Source organism: Delphinapterus leucas, chromosome 19 (genome assembly GCF_059928025.1).
Source record: "Delphinapterus leucas isolate spDelLeu-1000000601 "Yukka" chromosome 19, BTC_Dleu_Yukka2, whole genome shotgun sequence".
NCBI lineage: Eukaryota > Metazoa > Chordata > Mammalia > Artiodactyla > Monodontidae > Delphinapterus > Delphinapterus leucas.
Window position 1 is genome coordinate 56,761,572 of NC_143147.1, and position 24,722 is coordinate 56,786,293.

General features: G+C 38.2%; 1 protein-coding gene across 18 annotated transcripts in view; it reads right to left on the reverse strand.

The window, feature by feature from the left end:
- Window positions 1-24,722, reverse strand: part of BPTF (bromodomain PHD finger transcription factor) — a 132,456-nt gene that overhangs the window by 24,297 nt on the left and 83,437 nt on the right. For 11 of the 18 annotated variants that reach the window (XM_030762077.2, XM_089901433.1, XM_089901442.1 and 8 more), the window contains 11 exons: window positions 22,163-24,476; window positions 17,818-17,942; window positions 16,942-17,070; window positions 15,015-15,165; window positions 14,082-14,205; window positions 9,600-9,846; window positions 9,079-9,240; window positions 8,711-8,862; window positions 7,709-7,817; window positions 3,668-3,885; window positions 708-930 (listed from right to left, as the gene is read on the reverse strand). In XM_030762077.2, coding sequence (XP_030617937.2) covers window positions 708-930; window positions 3,668-3,885; window positions 7,709-7,817; window positions 8,711-8,862; window positions 9,079-9,240; window positions 9,600-9,846; window positions 14,082-14,205; window positions 15,015-15,165; window positions 16,942-17,070; window positions 17,818-17,942; window positions 22,163-24,476 — 3,954 coding nt within the window. The remainder of the gene's footprint in view (window positions 1-707; window positions 931-3,667; window positions 3,886-7,708; window positions 7,818-8,710; window positions 8,863-9,078; window positions 9,241-9,599; window positions 9,847-14,081; window positions 14,206-15,014; window positions 15,166-16,941; window positions 17,071-17,817; window positions 17,943-22,162; window positions 24,477-24,722) is intronic. The other 7 variants (XM_022589193.2, XM_089901445.1, XM_089901444.1 and 4 more) reach the window with 3 other exon arrangements.

Genomic DNA, 24,722 nt, shown 5'->3' on the forward strand with positions numbered 1-24,722 from the left:
TTTCTTACTCTAGAACATGAGACTGTGGTTTAAGAAGAATTTGAAGGGGATTTTCTAAAGGTGAGAATTTTGCATTTCAGTACAGAAGATTGATGCCCTAGAAATGCTCCATCTAGAAACACCTAGGTCAGGACTCTCCTAAATTGGGGAACACGGGCCCTGTTCATGGCTGCCCTCCGCACATTTTGCTAAGTCTCCAGAGGGCTGGCTTCCAAAGCAAGGCACAGTCTCTGGAAATCAGCCAGGTCTTCTGGCCCAGGCTAAGGCCAGCCCACATTCCTCTCCTATGGCGAGATGCCAGTGAGTGACGGGCCGCTTGCAGCAGGAGGCTCACCAAGTGCTCTGGTCCTGAAGCTCCCAATCATAGGTTATGAGCTGGAAATACCGACCTGCCCTGAGAGCACGTCATGACTCAATCAGTTCCTACAGGCTTGGTGAGGAGTTAGGAGTGGGCACAGTCACCACGATACTTTACTGTTTTGTGCCAACCCCCCGCTTTCTATAGTTTTTAACGGGGGGTGGTGGTGACAGGGAGGCTATCAGAGCAAGAGATCTGGTCAAGCTCTTGTGAGGCTGACCAGTCAGCTGTGACACTCACCAGCTTGAGGCACATCCTCCCAAAGATAAAGACCGGCCCTCTGGCCCCCTCTGTCACCTAGCAACCCGTGACACTAACAAGCAGCATTTCCCACAAGCCCAGGTTCTACCTGCTGCTGTAGTGGAAACAGTGGTGGTGGTGCTGCTGGTTGCCGTGGCCGTTGTTGCCAGTGGGGTGAAGAGGAACCGCTGGACGGTACCATTTGGCATTGCGGCTTGCATCAGCTGCTGTCCTGGACCGGGAAGTATAGTCACCCCTTGAGGTATCAACTGCAACTGTCCAGTAGTTTGGCCTTGTCCTTGAATCACTACTGTCAAACCTTGATTGCCACCCTACGGAAAAAACACACAACATGTAAACTGTGTTCAAAGGATCGATCTGCAAGTATACCATTTTTATGTTGAACAGATCCTTTAAAATAATGAACATATGTATTTGAATGTCTATGGAATGGTACCAAGAAAAATTCAGATAAGCTAAAATAAGAATATTTATTTTAAAAGACTGATGGTGTTTAGTGGAAAAAGCATGAACTAACAATCCAGAGTTCCAGTCTGAGTTCTCCAAACGGACAGCCAGGTTATCTGTCTGTAAGTAACATCGCTGCTCTGGATCTAAATTTCCCAATCTATCAAATAAGGGTGTGAAGTGAATAACTAAGGTCTGCACAAAATTCTGATTTTAAATCATCTTATTTTATAACTTTCAAAGCATCTTTAGACATACTTCAGACATGCCTCATTTGATTCTCACAACAGACTTGTGACTTTGCGGATTAGGGAGAGAAAATATTACTACAATCTTTCTACCAATTAGGAAACTCAAGTTAGAAAGTTCAAGTCTCCTACCCAGAGTGAGAGGGCAAGTTCAAGGTGAGACATAATGAGAAGCCCAGGTCTCCTAGTTTCAGTTTTTTCACTATGTACCAAATGACCTATGGAGTGTGTTGGTGTGTGCCAACGTATAGAAAGCTTAGGGTTCTAGACGTGGAATGCAAACACCATGTGAGGAAGGTCACTAATGTCTGAGTAATCATCCAAATAGGGACTAGGAACTAAAAACTCCATCTGCACTGCCTCTTCTGTCCAGGACTTCTCCTCAACCATCAGGAACGTGGTGGAGAATTAGAAAGCAAACATAAAAACAAGCCACCCTAAGTTCCCAACAGCCAAAACTGATGCTACAAAGTTCCTACAGTGATGCTAAGCTCCATGCACTTTACTCAGGAGTCCCTTACTACAGCAGTCCCCAGCCTTTTGGGCACCAGGGACTGGTTTCGTGGAAGACAATTTTTCCACGGACGGGGTGGGTGGGTGGGTGACGGTGCAGGCAGTGACGCACGGGACGGGGAGGGACGGGGAGCGGCAGATGAAGCTTCGCTCGCTCGCCCACCCCTCACCTCCTGCCGTGTGGCCTGGTTCCTAACAGGCCGCAAACCGGTTGAGGACCCCTGCCTTATTCACTATTGCTTTTCTAAAACATTTTTGTGCACAGTCAAAACTACATACAATACCAAGTATAGTTTAACGAATAATTGTAAAGTGAACGTCTATAAAACCAGCATTCAGGTCATCACTGCCAGTATCCAAGAAGGCCCCCATGTGAGCTGCTCTGGTCTTAATTCCCCTCCTTTGCCCTAGAGGTAAGGACTACTCTCACTGTTACAATAACTGCAGTTCTTCATAGTGCGACCACTTAGGTATAGCTCTCTAAGGGCCACAGACTCACAACTTCAGGAGCACCATTCAGGAAGAATTCAAATGGTGTCCCCTCCAGGTAGGCAATGCAGCAGGCCCATAACCCTACACATGTAGCTAGTTTTGTCTGTTTCTGAATCTTATGCAAATAGATCATACTGTAATTCTGTTTGTTACCTGCTTTTTTTTTATTTAGCTCAGCAATGTAGTTCTATATGGCTGTTGTTTGTTCACTTCCATTGCTGGAGGAAGGCAACTTATTTATCTAATTGACTGCAGATTGACATTTGGGTTGTTCCCAGTTTTTGACTCTTATGAACAATGCTGCTGTATATATTCATGTCCATCGCCCTGGTGCTCAGACGAACAAGAACTTCTCCAGGAAACTTTCCTAGAAGGAGAACTACCATGACGTGCGGCATGTGTCTTCAGCTTTGCTACATACTGTCTACAGTTTTTCAAGGTGGCTAAAGCAATTTATAATACTACCAGGTGTGTATGAGAGTTCATTCTGCTCCATTCCATGTCTTTGCTGTCTCTTGATATTGTCTGACATTTTAGTTTATACCAATCTCTTAGATATATGGTTTTAATATGCATTTCCCTCATTACTAACAAAATTCAGCAGTTTTTTAGATTTATGGACGTTTAGATTTCCTCTTTTCTCGACAAGTTTGTTTGCTTTTTTTTCCTACCGAACTATCTGGATTTTTTTCTTTCTTAATTTGTAGTAGTAATTCTTCATGTATTCTGCAGAATAGTCCTTGGCTGGTTGTAATTATACCTTTCCTCATTCTTTTCACTCTTTTATAATGTCTGATGAACTGAAGTTCTTATTTCTAAGGTTGTTGAATTTATAAATCTTTTCCTTTATGGCTAGTATTTTCTGTCTTTAAGAAAGCCTTTCCTGGGCTTCCCTGGTGGTGCAGTGGTTAAGAATCCGCCTGCCAATGCAGGGGGCATGGGTTCGAGCCCTGGTCCGGGAAGATCTCACATGCCACGGAGCAACTAAGCCTGTGTGCCACAACTACTGAGCCCGTGAGCCACAACTACTGAAGCCCGCATGCCTAGAGCCCATGCTCCACAACAAGAGAAGCCACCACAATGAGAAGCCCACACACCACAACAAAGAGTGGTCCCACTCGCCACAACTAGAGAAAGCCCACGCACAGCAACGAAGACCCAATGCAGCCAAAAAGAAAGAAAGAAATAAATTTTAAAAAAAAAAGTATTTTTGTTTGACTCTAGGAACCAGACATTTAAAAAAGTAAGTAGATTTTTAAACGTCCAAAGATTAAGTACGTGTTTTAAAGCTTACAGCAAGAGTAAGTAAGATCACTTGTAAAGTTAAAATGGAAGTCACATTACTTACGTGGCCCTGTGTTAACTGGGTGAGTTGAGCCATGGTAAGCTTCACCTGTCCTTGCTGGGGGCGAGGGGGCTGTGAGGTTGAAGGCTGTAGACTTGCAGTGGGTGCTCCTGAAGTTAGTCCTTTCTGTGCAGGTGTTGAGGAAACTGTACTAGGGGCAGAGATCGCAGTGGAAACAGGCTGCCCTCTGATGATCTGCGTCACAACCTGTTGAGGAGTACCTATGCAAAGAGCAAAACATTAGAATGCTTCTATGCCCTAAGCAATACTCTGAGTTGAAATGTCGTTTAACGCTTCAGATGAATGTATTCTTCTCAATTTTCAAAAAGACTTACGGGATGCTGACATACTGATGCATTCAGCCATATATCCACATCCAAAGGACCCACCTGGCTGTCAGTGAGCCTGTTTCCACTCAGCTCACTAACAACCACTCTCCCATTCCTGCTCTCTGCAGTAGTCAAAAAAAAAAAATAATAAAAAAAAAAATAATAATGCTCTTCCTATGAATCTAAAGCCAAAATGACAATAGGGAAGATGGAAGAGCCTATGTAAAATGTGCCATTAGGCTGCCTTTCCTTAGGAATATAAATGAAAAGATAGTAATTAATTTATGTGATTTTTAAACAAAACATATAGAATCTGGAATATTCTGGGACAATTATATTTATAAATGAGTTTTTCTTACAGCTATCTGCTACTTAGCTGGGAGGAACCAAGAGGGCAAGAACCACTGTATCCTCAATACTAGAGCAAGGTGCTCAAGTGCTTCCATAGTTAGTTGAATAAACATCTATAGAATGAATGAAGTTTAACTGAAATGGCTCCATAGTCTTCTAAAAACTTCTGTTTCTCATTTAACCTGATGAAACTAGAAGAAAAAGCAGGTGGTAGTTATTTGGCAGCTAATTTTACACTTATAAAATCTGAATTCATTATTAATTAGTAAATATTATATTTCTGAAATTTTGTATTCAGTTCCTGTTTTTCCTCATATGTCTACATATATATTTCTGTGTATATTTTTTAAAATGACCGGTGCTTAATATTACTGCATTATGTATAAAATTAAACCTATTCTGACATTTAGAATACTTTCCCTTTTTCTTTTTTTAAATAATAGCCTGGTGAAATCCCTGCTTATAAATTTTTATGTGCTTCTAATTATTTCCTTAGAATATACTCCTCCCAAAATTACTGGATTCATAGCAGGAACATAGTATTAAATTGAATTTAGAAAGGTTATACCCATTCATACTCCCATCACCACTGGGTGCCCATTTCACTGAACCCTTTCCAACCCTATCACTAAAGTATCACATTCCAGCAATCAGAAATAGTATGATAGCATCACAGTGCCTGCATTACTTCAGTTGGTCTACTTTCCTTTGGTATCATGCTCCTAAATTCTAGTGGCTTGTAAATATGCTATAGAAACTGGCAGTGTAAATTTTTCATCATTACTCTTTCTTCTAAACTTTACTTGGTTATTGTTGTCCACTTATTCTTCAAGATGAATCAAAAAACAGTGCAGTACATATAGACAAGTGCTTGAAGTTGAGAACTTCTGGACCCCAACACTCTGTCCTTGTACTGCAGTTTGAGGAACAGTTAATGAAAAGTTACTTTCGTTTATCACCTTGTATTTTCTTTTTTCCATCTTTATTGGACTATAATTGCTTTTCAATGTGTTAGTTTCTGCTGTACAACAAAGTGAATCGGCTATATGTATACATACATCCTTATATCACCTTGTATTGATACGGTGTCATCATAAACACAGATGGATAAAAGGGCTGGTATTGACTGATTATATGATGGTCATTCAGATGATCCCCAATATGTACATGTTCAATTATGTTTAGATTATCATCAAAATTCAAAAATTAAAACACTTTTTATTACAACCTGGGAGTGTTCAACTTTGGGAAAGGCTAGCGTGGTGGTAGGAATAGGGATAAGTTGACCTGCACACACTCAGACACACACTACACACATCCATCCACCCTCGACCTCTCTGACCACAACTCCTAAGACTCTTACTGTCTTCACTGGGCCCCACCAGCCTCACTGGCCACCTTGCTTTTCATACGACACACCAGACACACTCATATGTGAAGCTATATATTCACATATTCAAGTCTAAGTATATTACCATTTATCATTCATAAACTTTTCTTCTTTACATTAGTTTTATCTTTCCTTTTAGTTGGCTGCCTAACTGACAGCTATTTTTAAACATGAATAGATACTGAATTTTACCAATTGTCTCTGTAGCATTAACTGAAATAAGGAATCATACTTTCTTCTCTGGGGTAAATTTTGCTTAGGCATTAGGATATTTCCTTTAAAAAAATTACTATGCTATGTTTCATATTAGAATTATGCTAAATTTGTAAAATGAATGGGAAAGAATTTATCTACCCCTTTCCCCTTATGGCCTGCAACTATTTTTTATAAGAAGGAAATTGTTTCCTAACCATTTCAAAGAATTTTATCCATAAAACCATGAGGTCTGGAATTCTTTTCTGTAGGTAACACTATGGCAACTTTCCAAATTTCTTTCCTTGATGTGAGTCATTAAGACTTGAAATTTATAAGCATAGTATATAATTATGCCTTGTTATTCAAACAGATTTAGTTCCTTCTATTTTTATTGCATTCTCATTCCTACTTTTTGTAAACTAGCATTTTGTTCCCCTTTCTCTAGACTTGCAAAAAGAAAATGGTTTAATATTTGCCTTTTCTGTCTTATAATCATCACTTCCTTCTTCCTGTTTTCATTTAAGACTTGTTTTATATATTTTTCTAACTTCTGGTTAAGATTTAATATGGTTTTTTTTTTGTCTGTTTTGTTCACCAATGTGTTTCAACTGCCTAGAGTAGGTGCTCAAAAATATTTGTTGAATGAATGAATTTGCCTCTCAGTTCAGCTTTGCAGCCTGGCTTAGCTGCTACTTGATAATCTGTTTGTGATGACACATTTGATGTTTCTTTAACATAAAAGCTACTTTTGAGAACATACGTTTTTAAATTCCAAGCAAGTAAGCGTTCTTAGTATAATACCTTAATGTTAATTTCTAGCTTTACTACAAAAAATGTAGCCTATACACATTCTACTTTTCGGAATTCATCAAGGTTTTACCTGTGGCTCATTATAAGACCATTTTCATACAAATAGCTCATAAATATTTAAAACTAATGTGTATTCCTAAAGGTACAAAAGTTGATACAGTCTGTTTCTGGTCTACTATGCTTCTGTTAATCCCTCCTTGATCTCAAATAGTTTTTGCTTTATACACTTCAATGACATCTTATTTAAAGATCCAAGATTGCACCTTCACTGCAATCTATATCTTTAAGCCAAATATAAAGTGACTTTCTTTGTCCTAGTTATTGTTTCTTTAAAATACTGAATTCGACTCTGTTCAATATTAGTAGGGTTATGCATGTCTTCCCTCTGCCTATCCCTTCTTTCTTTCTTTCTTTTTTTGTCCTTTATTTCATGTGTCTTTGACCGTCTTTTTATGTTTTACGTTCTCTGGTGATTTGCTTTTAGGAATGTTTCTCATAAATGCACAGTTCGATTTCTTTTTTCACTCAATCTTTACAGGCTTCAACTTTTAATATGGGAGCTTTAACTTATTTACATTAAAAAGGGCAGGCACTGCCTCTGTAATCTTGTTTTATGCTTTCCATTTAAATGCTTCTTAGCCATTTCCTTGATTTTATCTTTTGCCACACAGACTGTTTTCTTTGCTCATTCTCTTTACTCCAATGATCTGAATGTATCTATCTCATTTACTAGAGGTTTTAAGAACATTTTTAACAAGCATACTTGGACCTGCTTTTCTCTTATTGACAATGCCAGAAATGAAACAAAATCTTATGGGTGTATCCCATGATGAATCAGAAATTTAGTATGCTTCGAAATCTTAATTCATATTGGTATTTTCCAGTATGTAGAGTGCCAAATACAGAATATTATAGATTTCCCAGACTGACTCTTTAGATGTAAAATGATAATACTGGATGGATGAATACCTGGCTGTACCATCACAGGTGTTCGAATAATTGCCTTTCCTAGTGTTGACTGTTGGAGTGGTGTTCTAATCACCGTCATACCAGGGCGGATCTGAGGCCCTGTGATTACCTACAAATAACACAAAGGACAATGAATTAAAATGTTTTTAAAAGACTAAAGCATGATGGACTTAGAACAGATATCTTTAAACTTTCCATATTGATAAACATGTCTACAGAAATTACAGAAGCTCTTGGACATTACATATTAAATTATATTAAGCATCAGAATAAAGATAGAACTTTGAGGGGAAAAAAGTAATTTAAATGAGATCGCAAGAAATTCCTTGTCAATGATACCAAGAATAGCCTACAGACTAAAAGGAAGGATACAAGACCCAAGAAAGCTCTGCTCTATAACCACCACGGTTGCTCACATTAAAATGATGAGTCCTATTTTCCCTGAGCTCCAATCCTTATCTGTAACCTGGGGAACACAGGGGCAAGATCAGAGACCAGAAGTTCTTTCCTAATTTAAAGGAGAGACTACACAGCATATTATTTTCAGTGTTAGGTTTAGAACATTCTCAAGTCTACAAAACATTAAACTTTTTCCATAATACTAGTGCCAAGGAAATGATGTATCTAATATGTGTGCATATCAGGTGACAGACTAGTTAATGCTGTGGATTATGTTTTCACTCTACTTCTTAGCTGCATAGCACGTCGTTTTCCTGGGTGATCCAGTATTGCCCATTGTTTTCAATAAAGACATTTTCTTTGTAAAATCCTGGAAAGCAATTCTTATGATTCATAAGCTATACTAATGTGCTATTAACTAAATGTTAAAAATTAACAGTTCACTTGAAATGTAAGTAACAGATTTTTTTAAAAATCAGTACTTTGTCACAGATTAAGTAAAAGGTAAAGAAAAATTAGAAGCTGGATTAATCCTGGAAGAGGCCATTCTAAAAACTTCAACCAATGTGGTTAACACCAAATAAACCTGTAAAGAACTCTTACTTGGGAAGTGCTTGTAGTTCCTCCAGAGCTTGAGGTATTGGGCCTAATCGTGACTGTTGCTGTCCTGGGCTGGAATGAAGTAAAGGTTTGCTGACTTGTACCTGTACTGGATGGAATGATACCCAGGACTTTCTGCTGTACTTGAACAACGCCTTGAAAAAAAGATGAAGAAGTAATTGATAACTGCCCCTTTCATAAAACATCAGGTATTGCTTGGTTCCTGAGGAGAAACCAGGTGTGGCGGGGGTTTATAGTGGGCTACATAAAATGTGAGATCCGAAGACTGAAATCAGTGAAAAGGAAATGAAAAATAATGGCAACAGTATGATCTGGCAAATGTGAATTAAAACTCTTCACATTTCCCTTACCTCCTTGCGTTGCTGGCACATTTACAGCGACAATCTTGCTGTTTGCAGGAAGTGGCAGTTTGGTAATTACTTTTCCTGCCATAGTGACTGGATTGCCTGTAATTTGGAACGTCTGACCTGTGCTGGCAATGGTTGTAGCAGATGTGGCAGCTGTGCTGGTGGCTAATGGGGTATAAGACATTTAATAAGCTTCAGATTTAAAATAACCAGCAACGTAGTGACTTCTAGGAAGGCACCAATGCATGAAATGTGGCTCATTTTGTATTTTTAAGAAAACATTCCTCTCCACTCAAAGTAAGTGAACCATGTAAATGCTGAAAGTGAAATAATGTAAGAGAGGAGTTTTGCTAATGTAATATTATGAATATTATCTGTAACAAACCTACTGTTACAGTTTGTTTGCTCAATCAGCTGCAGAAGAAAAATACTTTTCTAAAGAAACATTTCATTTCAGTAGGTAAAGGACTGAAACTTCTTTTTCTTGAATGAAAGCAATCTTTTATTTAATCACAGTTGTGTACCTGAATTTGACTGGCCTTGTTTAACCCAGGTAGCAAAGGTCTGATGAAAGTTCTTGTTCTGCTGGAATGTTACTGTAGCTGGAGATCCAACTTTAGTAGTTAGTACCATTTTAGTGCCAGTTGTAACTGAGCCACTTATGGGGGCCACCATAACTTTCTGTGCTGGAGAGATGGTACTAGTTGTACTGTTTGTTGGGGAAGTAGTGGAAGCTGCAATTACTGTAGGCTTCTGCTGTTCCAATCGTTTCTAGAAAAGTCAGGGAGAGAAATCATGAACCAAAATCGTTCCAAATAAAAACACCATTCTGCATGAAGTCCAGCCACAATTCCTCTCAATCTAAGAAAGTGCACCAAACTTCTAAAATATTTAACTTCTGAAAATATGCCCGTACAAATTTACACTTGAATTTAATTTCTCGAGGGAGGCAACATTTTTATGACTCTAAATCACATATACTTTATTAAAAGCAGTAAGTTTTTGGTAACATAAATTTGAAATGATCAAGTTTTTCCAGTCTGTGCAAAGGTCCAAGCTTTCAGACTGAAAGTGCAAGAGACGTGGGTGATCTTACTGGAGACAGGGATACCTTGCGATTCAGCTGTGGGGTTTAGAACAGACAGACAGCAAATGGTGGGACCTGTCATGTTAATTTACCCAATCATAAAGAACATGTCAATATTTAAGTACCACTATTCAAGTTGGCAAACCTGCAATCAAACAAGCTGAAAATAATAAATAATTTTACTAGATTTATATTTTTCAGTTCAAATATTTTTACAGAAAAATCCTTTAGACTATTTTATACAGAACGGTATAATCGGATCTTTCAGACTATAGTGTTATTAAAGACGATTTGCGTTTCTTTACCCAGAGATTGCTGCCTTTTCCTGACAGCTTATCGACATGACAGTTTAAGTTTACACATGTAAAAACTACAACTTGATCTTTTTGAATTATGGTTTCCTCAGTGTATATGCCCAGTAGTGGGATTGCTGGGTCGTATGGTAGTTCTATTTTTACTTTTTTAAGGAACCTCCATGCTGTTCTCCATAGTGACTGTACCAATTCACATTCCCACCAGCAGTGCAAGAGTGTTCCCTTTTCTCCACACCCTCTCCAGCATTTATTGTTTCTAGATTTTTTGATGATGGTCATTCTGACTGGTGTGAAGTGATACCTCATTGTCATTTTGGTTTGCATTTCTCTAATGATTAGTGATGTTGAGCATCCTTTCATGTGTTTGTTGGCAATCTGTATATCTTCTTTGGAGAAATGTCTATTTAGGTCTTCTGCCCATTTTTGGATTGGGTTGTTTATTTTTTTGATATTGAGCTGCATGAGCTGCTTGTATATTTTGGAGATTAATCCTTTGTCAGTTGCTTCGTTTGCAACTATTTTCTCCTATTCTGAGGGTTGTCTTTTCGCCTTGTTTATGGTTTCCTTTGCTGTGCAAAAGCTTTCAAGTTTCATTAGGTCCCATTTGTTTATTTTTGCTTTTATTTCCATTTCTCTAGGAGGTGGGTCAAAAAGGATCTTGCTGTGATTTATGTCACAGGGTGTTCTGCCTATGTTTTCCTCTAAGAGTTTTATACTGTCTGGCTTTACATTTAGGTCTTTAATCCATTTTGAGTTTATTTTTGTGTATGGTGTTATGGAGTGTTCTAATTTCATTCTTTTACATGTAGCTGTCCAGTTTTCCTGGTTCTGAAGAACATAGGGTAAGGACAGGAATAAAGATGCAGACATAGAGAATGGACTTGAGGACACGGGGAGGGGGAAGGGTAAGCTGGGACGAAGTGAGAGAGTGGCATGCACATATATATATACTACCAAATGTAAAATAGACAGCTAGTGGGAAGCAGCCACACAGCACAGGGAGATCAGCTCAGTGCTTTGTGACCACCTAGAGGGGTGTGATAGGGAGGGTGGGAGGGAGACGCAAGAGGGAGGAGATATGGGATATATGTATATGTATAGCTGGTTCACTTTGTTATAAAGCAGAAACTAACACACCATTGTAAAGCAATTATACTCCAATAAAGATGTTAAAACAAACAAACAAACCAAAAAAAACCCTACAGCTGGCACTGACTACAAACCTGGTGGCAAACCCTTTACTCCTTCATTATCTTATTTAATGCTTGGACCAACCCAATAAAGTTGCTGGTACTGTGATTTAAAGATGAGGAAACTGAGACTTAGAGAGGTTGTAAAACTAGCCCAAGGTCACAGAGCTAGTAAATGCTGGAGCTGAGTTGTGTACGAAGATCAAGTTCCAATGCTGAACTATTTCTTGCCATCAAACACTGCTCACCAAAGACAGCATACCTAGTCTTTTTACTGTTACTTTTGTATATGTCCTCTATGCCTTAAAATAATGTGAGGTATTTTACATAATTTCTCATTCCTCAAAAGAAAATGAGGGCTTCCCTGGTGGCGCAGTGGTTGAGAATCTGCCTGCCAATGCAGGGGACACGGGTTCGAGCCCTGGTCTGGGAAGATCCCACATGCTGCGGAGCAACTAAGCCCAAGCGCCACAACTACTGAGCCTGCACTCTAGAGCCCACAAGCCACAACTACTGAAGCCTGTGCGCCTAGAGCCCGTGCTCCGCAACAAGAGAAGCCACCGCAATGAGAAGCCCGCACACCACAACGAAGAGTAGCCCCCACTAGCCGCAAGTAGAGAAAACCTGCACGCAGCAACAAAGACCCAACGTAGCCAAAAATAAATAAATAAATAAATTTATATTTAAAAAAAAAAAGAAGAAAAGGAGCTTAGTTTTGGATTCTTGGAAATGTCATCCAATTGGATCAGTTAAAAAATAAAGGAGGCAAGAAAAACAAAACAACTAAACACATAGTTATTTTCTGGGGCTATGCCTTCAAAAACTGGAAATGTGGACTATGGGAAATATAGCCAATATTTTGTAATAACTGTAAATGGAGTACAACCTTTAAAAATTGTATAAAAAGTTTTAAAAAATTTCAGGGGGAAAAAAATCACAGGTTTGACATGTCCACAAAATCTGCTGGGTTTGTACACATGTTCAAAACGGCAAGTTTGTCATTAAACTCTAGCTGTCATTATTTCTCAATTTTTGCATGGAAAAAAGTTTCGATCATCTTCATTGCTAAATTTGGAAAACATATTAAAATGAAGATTGACTTGTTTTGAGAAAGATATTTTAAATAATTTTTTTTTTTTTTTTTTGTACGCAGGCCTCTCACTGTTGTGGCCTCTCCCATTGCGGAGCACAGGCTCCGGACGTGTAGGCTCAGCGGCCATGGCTCACACGCCCAGCCGCTCCGCGACATGTTGGATCTTCCCAGACCGGGGCACGAACCCGTGTCCCCTGCATCGGCAGGCGGACTCTCAACCAGTGCGCCACCAGAGAAGCCCCTAAATAAAAATTCTGAAGTAATATATAGATTAAGTATATACTGCTCTGTTCAATTAAGCTATATACAGGTGCATGTCCATCACCTCAGAAACTGACACACATAGGAAAAGCAAAGAATACAATGTTATTGGGGGACTCAGAGAGGTAATACATCACCAAGTTCAGGTTCTGACTTCCAACTGCCAGAGAAAAGCTCATTATCAAATTAAAGAAATTGACCCCCTGGCCCCCCCAAAAAGTAATACCTTGGGTTACATTGTAGAGATGACAAAACACATCCATAAAATGAAAAACAAAACAACTAGCCAGTCTTTCTATGAGTGGAGAGATAGACATGACAAAATCCAGAAGTGCTGTTATCTCAAACTTTGATCTAAGTGAAGATGACCTATAGTAAACCACTGTAAAATATACAAGAACTTGAAAAAATATTTTATAAAATATGAGGAAAAAGGTAAAACATGAGGAAGTGAGTCTGATTTATTTATGTAATATGTAATTTTTAAGTAAGTTATGTGTAACTAAGTTAATGATACCTATTTTATCTATTTCTATTTTATCAATATCCTGAAAGTTTATATATTCAAGTTTGGCTAAAAACTTTCATAGTATCTTCTTATTAGAAGGAAGGGGTAATTATCTTTTATTTGGGTCCCTAAATAGTCAGGCACATATGATACATCACAGTATGGAAATACTAAGAGACCACAGTAGCCTGATGACCACCAATTACAACAAACTTATACTTTTAGTAGAACTCACTTTTTCATAGACTACAGAGATTTTACGGATTGGAATTTTACAGGAAAAAATTATCTTTAGAAACTACCCTTTGAATTATAAATATAATAAATAAGAGAAATTATACTTCAAACATTGTTCTTCAAATGTGTACACTTTTTGCAAAACCAAAGCTTGGTATATCCACAGAGCTATTTTCAAGTACTGAAATTAAGATATATATGAGATACACGTAAAAATAAAACCACATGAATATAAAATTATTGTGCTTTTAGTGTGCACGAATTTGGCTAAAAATGTCAATTCGCTGCCAGGTGGGACTGGTACCAACTCCCCCACCTGCTGGGCAGCCAATCGCTGCTGTTTGAGATGAGCCTCCATTTGGGCCTTGAAGTCCTCTGCCTTCTTCTGTTCACTAACCTTAGCCTGTTGCTCAACTGCTTGTGCCTTTTCTTTCTCCACTCTGCAGGGAAAGAAAGGAGGAATTTATCAGAAACTACAGGCATACCTCATAGATATTGTGGGTTTGGTTCCAGATCACTGCAATAAAGCAAATGTCGCAATGAAGTGAGTCACATGATTCTTCTGGTTTCCCAGTGCATATAACAGTGATGTTTACACTATACTGTAGTCTACTAAGTGTGCAATAACATCATGTCTAAAAAAAAAGTACATACCTTAATTTAAAAAATACTTTATTGCTAAAAAATGCTAATAATCATCTGAGCTTTCAGTGAGTCGTAGTAGTAACATCAAAGATCACTGATCATAGATCATAATAACAAATATAATAATAATGAAAAGTTTTGAAATACTGTGAGAATTACCAAAATGTGACACAGAGACACAAAGTAAGCAAATGCTATTGGGGAAATGGTGCCTACAGACTTTCTCAATGCAGAGTTGCCACAAGTCTTCAGCTTGTAAAAACCGCAGTATTTGTGAAGCGCGATAAAATGAGTATGCCTGTATCCTACTAGGCATCTGGCATCTAATATTAAGTGAAATCTGGTTAAGTTCCACATCATACAAAAAGTATAAAATTATTTCAATTTAAAAATAAAACATTTAAATTAAGGTAATTCAAAATTGACAAGTAGATAATAACTCATAAAAATTAGAAAGAGGACATTAATAAACGATACACAGCTAGAGAATCAAAAGGTGGAGCAAAATTAGGACATATTGAATAAACTATTAAAGGGGTAATTCTTTAATTCTGAAGTGATAAAAAATCTTCAGCATCTGATCACATGTAAACTATTTCCTTACCTCTCAGCAAACGCCCTGATCTCCCATAATTCCAACTCTTCCTCTGCTACCCAGGTTTCAATAATAACAGGGCCAGTTTGCTTGGGCGTTTCTGGTCTCTTTGGCCGCAAGGCACTCGATCGAAGGCCTTTCCTCTGAGGCGTAGGTGTTTCTTTGGAAAAGAAATCAGAGTATTTTAAGCAATATAGTTTCTAAATTATAGTACTTCTGGCATCTTCTCTTATATCATGAAAAGCAGGGATTGGCAAACATTTTCTTAAAGGGCCAGATGGTAAATACTTTAGACTATGCAGGCCAGATGGTCTCTACTACAACTCCTCAACTCTGTATCATAAAAGGAGCCAAAGACAATACATAAGTCAGAAAGTGTGGCTGTGTTCCAATCAAACTTTATTAACAAAAGCAGATGGTGGGTCAAAGCTCATGGTTTGCTGGCCCCTGATATAAAAGCCCTATTAGCCTTTCCACAGCCTGTTCCCTATGCCTGGAACACTACTCCTAGCCTCCTTCCCCCTCATTTGACTGGTGCCTAATTCATCCTTCAGACCGCAATGTGGATACAACCTTCTTCAAGAAGCGTAGCGTGTTCCTCCCAGCTGGGCTGGGTGTCCTTGAAATGTACAACTCTGGCGATCTGTATTTCCCTATCAGGGCACCGAGAAGAGGGACTGGAGACTTACTAATGTAAAGGAGGGATCGGAAACTATTAAGAATAGATATAATCTCCAGTGATAAGATTCTAAAAATAAAAAGTAGGGACAGACAAGCATTGAACCTTCCCATATGTTCAGGGAAGAGGGAAGCAGTAGAATCACAGGCAAGCAACAGAAGGAAACTGAAACAGCAGCAGGATCTGGATTGTATGAAGTGATACAAGAAAAGAAAAGTGATTCAAGGAGACAGCAGTGGTTTGCATCAACGGCTGTGGAGTCAAGACGGACGACTGGTCAGGAACGCCTTCTTCCATCTGTGTGTCTTTGCCTATCAACTGAGCTGTCTATTCCTGTTCCAGGACATTGTTTTAATTATACTAATATTTCATCATCTATTAGGACAGCTACCCACTTATTGTTACTCTTTTCAAAAAAGCCATTCTCATTTATTCTCCAAGATGAGCTTTTGAGTTGATTCAATCAAGATTCAAAAAATTAAATTTATCCATTTGGGGACAATTAACTTCTATAAAATAGTAAGCTTCTATTTATAGACAGCATCTTCTTTTTACACGTTTCTTCATAGTTGTTCCCCTAAGTATTTTTACTACACAGGTAAAATAAAACTATTTATTTTTGTCTAATGATATATCTTGAATCTGGACACCTTGCTGGACTCTTCTTAGTGTTAATAATTTTGATTCTCAAGTACAGAATTATTATACCTTTTCTTTGCTTCCTTTAAGAATAGGGGCTGGATTCCATTGTTCTATGTATTTGTCACCTAAGGCCTATCATGTAGGTGTCTATAAATGTTTCCTGAGTAACTCTTTATGCCTCTTAGGTTACTTCTACCCTGAGCACTGAAGTATTACACAATAGCTTGAACCCTTGAGTCAACAAATCTTCACTGACCACTTATGTGTCAGATTCTACAGCAGGTTCCAGGACTACAACCAGACAGACTCAAAGGCTTGAGTCTTGGAGCTGACGGTCTGGTGTCAACCACTGCTCCGTATCTTTAATTACTGATAAAAGAGGTATCTGTACCCTTCCTCTGCCTGGTACCATGACTGTAGGCATCACTGTGTGTCTAGTGGAATTTTGCTATGTTTACTGATTAAATATCATTTTAAAAACAGAATAGTTTGTGATGAAAAAGTATTTTTTTCAAAAGATGATTAAAGAGTTAAAGAAACAATTATAATCAAACTTCAATTCACAAAAGATATGGCTAACAGGTAAATAATAAAAGAATTCTTTCTACTCCTTACCTTTTGGTGCTTCTGGAACTCCAATGGGGCAGATGATTTTCCTGATACAATATTCAGATCGAATGCCATAAGGACCAACATCTCGCCTCTTAATTATTTCTGTTGTTGTGATTTCAGTTTCAGATGTTTCTACGGTGATTTAATTCACATAGTATTAATAACCACCCCAAATATTCAGAGAATAAAAAGGTATAACATCTGGTACTTTAAAAAAGAGACTAGGGGCTTCCCTGGTGGTGCAGTGGTTGAGAGTCCGCCTGCCGATGCAGGGGATATGGGTTCGTGCCCCGGTCTGGGAGAATCCTACGTGCCGCGGAGCGGCTGGGCCCGTGAGCCATGGCCGCTGAACCTGTGCGTCCGGAGCCTGTGCTCCGCAACAGGAGAGGCCCGCGTACCGCAAAAAAAAAAAAAGACTAAACCTTTGGAAACATTTGCTTAATGAACAGCTGCAGGACCATCACTAGATTGCAACAATACTGAGTTTCTTCGTCACTGAAAATTTCTCAACTGAGCAAAATGCTGTTTGGGCACAGCTTAGTTCCTGGTGGCAAAATTCGGTCAAAATAATAAAAACCCTAGGAGAGCAGCAGCAAGCACAGGGTTCCAGATGTCCCAATTTAAATGATTTATACTGTGCGGTAAGAAATATCTTTTAAAAATTCACACTGGTTCACACATTAGTGACTACCCTTATAATGTGAAACGCCCCTGCCCGGCCCCCAGGAATTTATGGCATGTGTTGCTAAACTTGACCAAAGCCTTGTTTTTAAAATACTAGCACTATATTTTAATAAATAACAGACATGCTTAAAATGAAGTGAACTGTCAAGAGATTTTTCTCTTTTAAACTTAAATTCGAAAATAAAAAACCGCTACCTGTCCGTGTAGTCCCTCCTCCTGGAGGAGCCTTGGCTGCCATGTCATCCCATCTCAGACTTGCCCACAGTAACCGCAACATAAGACTCACTCCAGCTAAGGACTTCACAGTCTGAAGTCTATACCTGAAAGAAAAACCCAAGAAAAACGATGTATGTATACACACACACACACACACACACACACTCTCTCTCTCTCTCTCTACTAAACTGAAGGATTGTTTTTTGTCCTCATTGTGACTTCAATATTTATCATATGGCTTTATAAGCACTTTGGTTATTATATGTCCCTTAATAAAAGAATTTTTTGTTCCCAGGCATGACATGCATCTAACAATTCACAAAGGGGCTGTAGTTACCTCAAATGCCATATAAATATGTAAAACAAAGCATGTTTCATTGTAAGACTGATATGGCAACAATTTACAAAGATTTTATAAATTTAGCCTAATTCTAAAATATGTGTTAGAAAAATTATGAATGAGAGCATATATGGAGAAATAAATAATTGTGTGACAATGTGATAAGTGATCTGAAGAAGAATAAAATCTTAACTGATTTTTGCTGAAACAAACTGAAAATGTTTCAATTTTCTCAAAAAGCAAAACAAAAAGACCTCACAAATCCAATAAGACCTTTCCAGATGGACAGAAATTTTGTACTGAAATGGTGGTTCTGCAAAACACGAAGTACTGGATGATGAATGCTGCTAATACTAACGTTACTTTAACAACATTAGTGTAGTTTTAGAATCCTATGATACAATGAATAATAAAAAAGGACATTACTATGTCAGTTACTAGTCAGGAGACAAAGGAATCTCTGTGTTCAGGTTTTTTCTAAACACTGTATACAAAGTTATTGAACATTTTAGATATTCTTTTAAAAATAATATTAAAAACACATTTCAGAATGAATTTACAACTGCAATGAACATCATGTCTTAAAATGGAGTTAACCATAGAACATTTTAAAGCAGCCCTAGGCTGTCAATTCTCTATTAGTGGTTTTGTATAATTAAATATTTTATTGACGTTTCCACATACTTAAATGAATATACTGATTGATTGTACTGTAGGGAAAGCCTATGAAACGAAATAATTTCCTCCTCTAATAGAGGTATACAAGGTAAGTCTTAGACAATTTATATTTGAAAAGCAATGCTTTCTATTCTTAACGTTAAGTTAGAAAAGCAAACAACGTGAGAAAGAGAAAGCTCTAGCCAAAAAGTTGCTGCAACTTCTTAATTTCCCCTCTCCAGCTGTGACACCATTATTTTCTTTGTTGTGCTATCACCCTGTGAATCCTCTGACCTGGACAGAGGGTTCTTAAATTAGAGGGCAAATGTTAATCAGTGCAAGGATGTCCTGAGAAGGGGAAAGTGTCTGTCACTTTCAGATCACACCCTAAAGAAATGCCTAGGGAACTCTGTACTCATGGGAGAAAACAAATGAATATTTATTTGGAAAGAGAGTTGTTTCTCATTCTCTCTCTTCTTCCTCCAATCACTCTCAACAAGCAACAACTTGAAAGCTTCTCTATTTTACAATGGAAACAACACCAGGTGGGGAACACATCTCATGCATTAGAGCCTGTCCATTCATTTATTCATTCAAAAAATACTTGAGTTTCTTCCATGTGTTAAACTAAGTGAAAGGAGCTGGGGACACAGAAGTGAATTATAATGTCTTCCTGCATCCTCAGGAGCTGTAACAGAGGAAAGCACAAGGGAGTGGTACCTGATTGGGCCCAGGGATGGGGATGAGAGCTTTGCTGGAGCCTCAGAGGACAAGGGTGAGGGGGCGGCTGACCAAAGGCAAGGGGGCACACATGCGCTGAGGAGGAAGGTGTACAAAAGCACACACTTCTTCCTGAAAACCACATCCGGCGTACTCTGGCTGGAGGGAAGGGGTGTGAAGGTGCAGCGAGAGATGAAGCTGGCACGAGGGAAGAAGGCAGAAGCCAAAATGTGCTGCACTGAATGGAAGGATTAAAGAGCGTCAGCGGCCGTCTATACGGAGATCTCTGCAATGCAGCCAGTTCTGCATGGGTTATAAAGGGGAGTACTTCTCATAGACGTGGTGGACAGGTGACAAACGCTTTCCCCTTCCCAGCCCTGTGGTGGTTAACACATCCGCTTTAAATGCCTGCTCAGCTCAGTCAGAACATTCACAGGATAGATCTGCATTTTAGGAGGATCCTTCTGACAGCACCATGGAGAAAACTACTGGTTCAAAGTGATCATGAAACACAGAATCAGGGCCTGGGGAAAAGGGAGTAAGGGAATGGACAGTGTGGAGGGAAAAAGAGGCCCTAATGAGTCAATGAGACAAGTTTCACTTTTTCAATACTGCTCAGCCTTAATGTTAAATTTAATAAAGACCAAACATGCGCCTTTGGCATTCTTAGCACCTACTCTAAGCATCAGACGTATTTTATTCAAGTGTGAGTAGAAAAATGCATTTCACATGCATGGTTTTTATAGCGATACGTTTTTAAAAAATGCATTCTAAAGTCAAGAATAATTTACATTTTTACCCATGCCTCCGTTAGATAGAAGGGATTATGTTTCTCTCAACCTCAGCAAATTAAGACGTTAGCATATATCTGAAGGCAGTATCTGTTTAAAACATACAGGAAGGTACTTCCTTCCATTAAAAAATGAGAAATTAACTAAACAGATAAAAACTGTGCCCCCAGTGCATATTAAAACATAACAATACAAGGTTTCTGAAACCCAGCCGTGCAGAAAAGGGCCCTGGGCAACACGTGAACAGAACTGGTTCAGAGAAAAGTGCTTCGCAGTCAAGCCTACCTTCCATTTACAGAATAGAAAAGAGCAGAAAGGTCGGCCTCCACAACTGCCAGGTCACTTTAATTAAAGTATTTGTACATAGTAACTTTTCCAGTGGGAAAGAAGTTACCTGCAGGACAGTCAAGGATACATTTTGGGACCGCTCTCAATGAAGAAAGCAGAAAAGTGCAGAGTAATCCTACAAATCCATGAACTGTAATGAAGAGTTCCTTGATTCCCTGCAGGATTCTGCAAATCCTTCATTGCAGGCCCTGCAGAGAAATTGTACTTTTCAGCTGTCTCTATTGAATGTGTAATGGAGTGATGATATTTTAATTCAAATCAAAAGATGAGTTATTAAAAACTTGGTCAAACCAACTATGACTGGTCATATTAATTAATTCCTTTATAGAGAGTACTCATTTACAGTCTTTTTTTTTTAATACTAGCTAATTGTAATATAAAGAAAACAAGAAAAGTATGATTTCAACTAAAAGGAACCATACTAAAGACACACAGAAATGAAGCCTAAAGTGAAATGGAGTCTGCTCAGGAACCTGCTGACATCATGAACTTGAGGATCCTAGCGAAATCTCACTGCAAACAAGACCGTTCCTAGTTTCTGAGCATGTCCCACAGAACTCTTATGTTTTCAATGTTCATGTTCCATCCTTTTCAATTTTAAGGGTGAAAAGATAAAAAGACAAGGACATGGAAAAGCACAAAGCAAGGACAAATACGTGAAATGTGATATAGAAGATAAAGTACTGGACTGGGATTTAGGAAAACCAGGCACTATTCCTAACTCAGTCCCTCTGGGACCAGAGGCAAATTATTATGCATCTAAAAAAGATACGAATTTCTAAGATCCTTTCCCAATTTAAAACTACATGATCTTACAACTGCCAACTCTCTACGTACTTATAATTTATCCCCAAAGCTTAATGCCCAGAAACTTTTAAATTAAGACTATTTCTGGGTTTAAAGAAACTCCCTAAGGAATCTCAGACTACCTTTTCTCACATAAATAACAGAGAACTCCAAAACAAATGCCTATCATGCAAACAAATTACATCAAGAAGATTTCCTACATTATGATGAACCTTGTGTGATATACAGGCATGTTTCCTATGTCTTATGTTTTTATGAATTACCTAATAGAAATAAAATACAAACATTCCAGAAAGTTGGTGATTATCCAATTCTGTGATTATCTCACTCCCAAAGCAAACACATGGCAATAACTTGGGAGGTTAGACCACGAAAACAACTACGTTTGACACATTTCTTTTGTCTTGTGAAAAGTGAAGCTGAATTTCATTCTAAAGGATTCCCTTACATTTTCAGTCTTTAAACATTTTTCCCTAAGTAAACTTTAGTACCCACCAGCTGGCCGAGTTAAAACCTCTCTGTATCTTACTTCCATTACTAACTTTGCCCATTAAATATATATTTCCCTGTCTTATTTCTGTTATCTCATAAATGAGATATTTTTATTAGATAATTCTTTAAAAACTTTCTCCCTCCCCCAAATGCATTTTAAAGTACATACCTCCAAGTGATACCAAAGGTTGGTCTAGGAGAAGGATATGGCCATATATCCAAGGCAGGTTTTGCATTATAATTAAAATAAGGGACTTCTCGGATTCCTCCTTTTCTGGCCAATTTTTTTAGGTCATCATTGGGCAAAACAAATATGCTCTTCTTGCTGCTCTTGGTGATGAACTTTCTGTACGATGGCAGAGCTGTACCTGAACGAGTCTTCTTGGGTCTTGAAAACTTCATGAGTTTCACTTTGTCTCTTGTGGAATATTCTTTGCTCACGGTCATAGATGTTACCAGAGTGCCTCCTGCGGTGGTCAGTGAGTCTGTCACTGTCGTGGTGACCACAGTTTTGCTCTGCTCCTTCACAGAGATTATGTCCACACTGCTGCCGGTGGAGGGCGTGGAAAGCTTTGTTACCGTTGTAGTGGTGGTTGTGACAGTGGACTTGGCACAATTTTCTGTGGAAGAGACCACAGTCTGCTTATCAACTTTTGCTACCTTAATTACGGTTTTTGATTCTGTGGCTACTGTGGACGTCATGGTGGTGACTTCTGTGATGACTGTTTTTCTTTTAGATTCTCCATTGACATTTTCATCTTTGTTGGTGGGCGGGCCATTTTCATCAATAAAATCATTACTGAAGTTAGAGTCCTCTCCAGAAGTAACAGGAGATGAAGTAACTTTCTTAACTTCGCAGGTTTCAATTTCCATGTCTTCTTCCTGATTGGCTGAACTGCTGCTTTCTGGACAAGATGGTAGAGGCGTGGTAGCTTGGGTACCCTCAGACTGTTTGGTTGATGGCAGGGTCTCTAGGCGATCTTGGTAGTCGCCTTCAGTATCCGAAGACCTCAGTAAACATGATTTTGTTTCCAAGTTGTTTTTTTCATTAAAATCTTCCATGATGACATCACCATTCATGAATGGCTTTACAGCAGATTCTTTAACAGTCAAAGACTTAATATCATTTTCAGGAATTATTTTATTTATATTATTAACCTTTGGTTCAATGTCACAACTTCCTACTTTACTCTCAGAAATGTCTTTCAAGCATTCACCTTTCAAATATACTTTAGGTTTATTATCTTTTCCATTTATTTGAAAGGTACTTGCTTTCTGTCCTTTCTTTTCAGACTCTCGGTTTTCATTATTCTTTTTGTCAGTGACATTTTTCAGATTGATTTGATCGATACATTTATTAAGTGGTCTCTCCTCTAATTTCTGATCTTGACTTGTTTTTTTACCATTTGCTTCATTTACCTTAGCCTGCAGCCTGTCGCCACAGTTTCCAGTGGTCTTATCTGAAACAAACTCATGTTTCAATGGTTCTAAGCCTTCACTACCTTGTTCTTGAGTTATTAACTGTTCAGAAATACTTTCATTGCTATTCTGAACAATCATATCTTCTTCACTGCTGTCTTGAATAGACATAGTATCAGAACTATTTTCCAAAGTGCTATTATATTCAGAATCACATCCCAATTTTCCTTCAAAGTCTATTGCTTTTGACAGAGATGGGATATCTCTATCATCAGTACTTTTAGGTACTGATGGAAGTAAAGGGCTCTGGGAAGGAGATACAATGGTGTCATTATCTTCCTGTATGAGTGGTTTTTTGTTCTTATAGATCAAAGTACCAATTTCATCTGCACTGGCTAGTTTAGCGTCATCAATGAGAAAATCACTTCCTTTTGTTTTAATCTTACTGGGCTCCTGGCCTTTACTGGCAGGGTCAGAGAGACTCTCATTTACGTCATTTCGAACAGAATTTTGTTTCTGACAGTTTGTCTCTGCGCTCTGAATGGAGGCATCATCTAGCATTTGATCTTTTGAATAAAGTTTGTTTGTTGTATGATCAGGATCACTGATTCCAAGAATTGAGGAATCATTTTGTGAACATCCCCGAATCAAGTCTTCAGATTTATCGTTACTTGCATTAGAGCTCTGTTCTTGTGTAAGCAAGTCACTTTGACACCCTTCTTTTACTTTTGTTATTACTGATGATTCAGACAGGCTTTTCGAAGAACTTGTGCAGGTCTTTCCTATACCCTTAATTCCACCCTCCAACTTCATTTTCTCGTGGCGTTGTTTTTCTTCCAGTGTAAACTGTTTAATTCTCCTTTCAAGAAGTCCATCTAGTTTGGATGATTTGATTTTCTTTTTATAACTAGTCCTTAGATGAAAACCCTCACTGACATTGACCACATCTACTTGAGAACTTTCCTGACAATTTATATGTGACTCTGTTTTCACATCATCATCTATTTCCATCGGTTCTTCCTTAAAGGATTTATCATTGTCAGAGTCTAAAACTTCTTTTACATCTGTGAAACAAAGACATTTATATAAATGTAATTTTTAGTCTGAAATGTGGAATCCATGATAATATTTTCACTTTAAAAAATACCAGTTTTTATGATTTTTACTCAAAACCTTAACTATAAACAGCTATATATTTAAAAGTTCCTGATATGATTAAAATAGGTCAATGGACAGGGCTAAACTTTATAAAAGGTTAAAAAACACATACATTCCAAATATTTAAATATTCTGATTCCTAGTATCTAAAA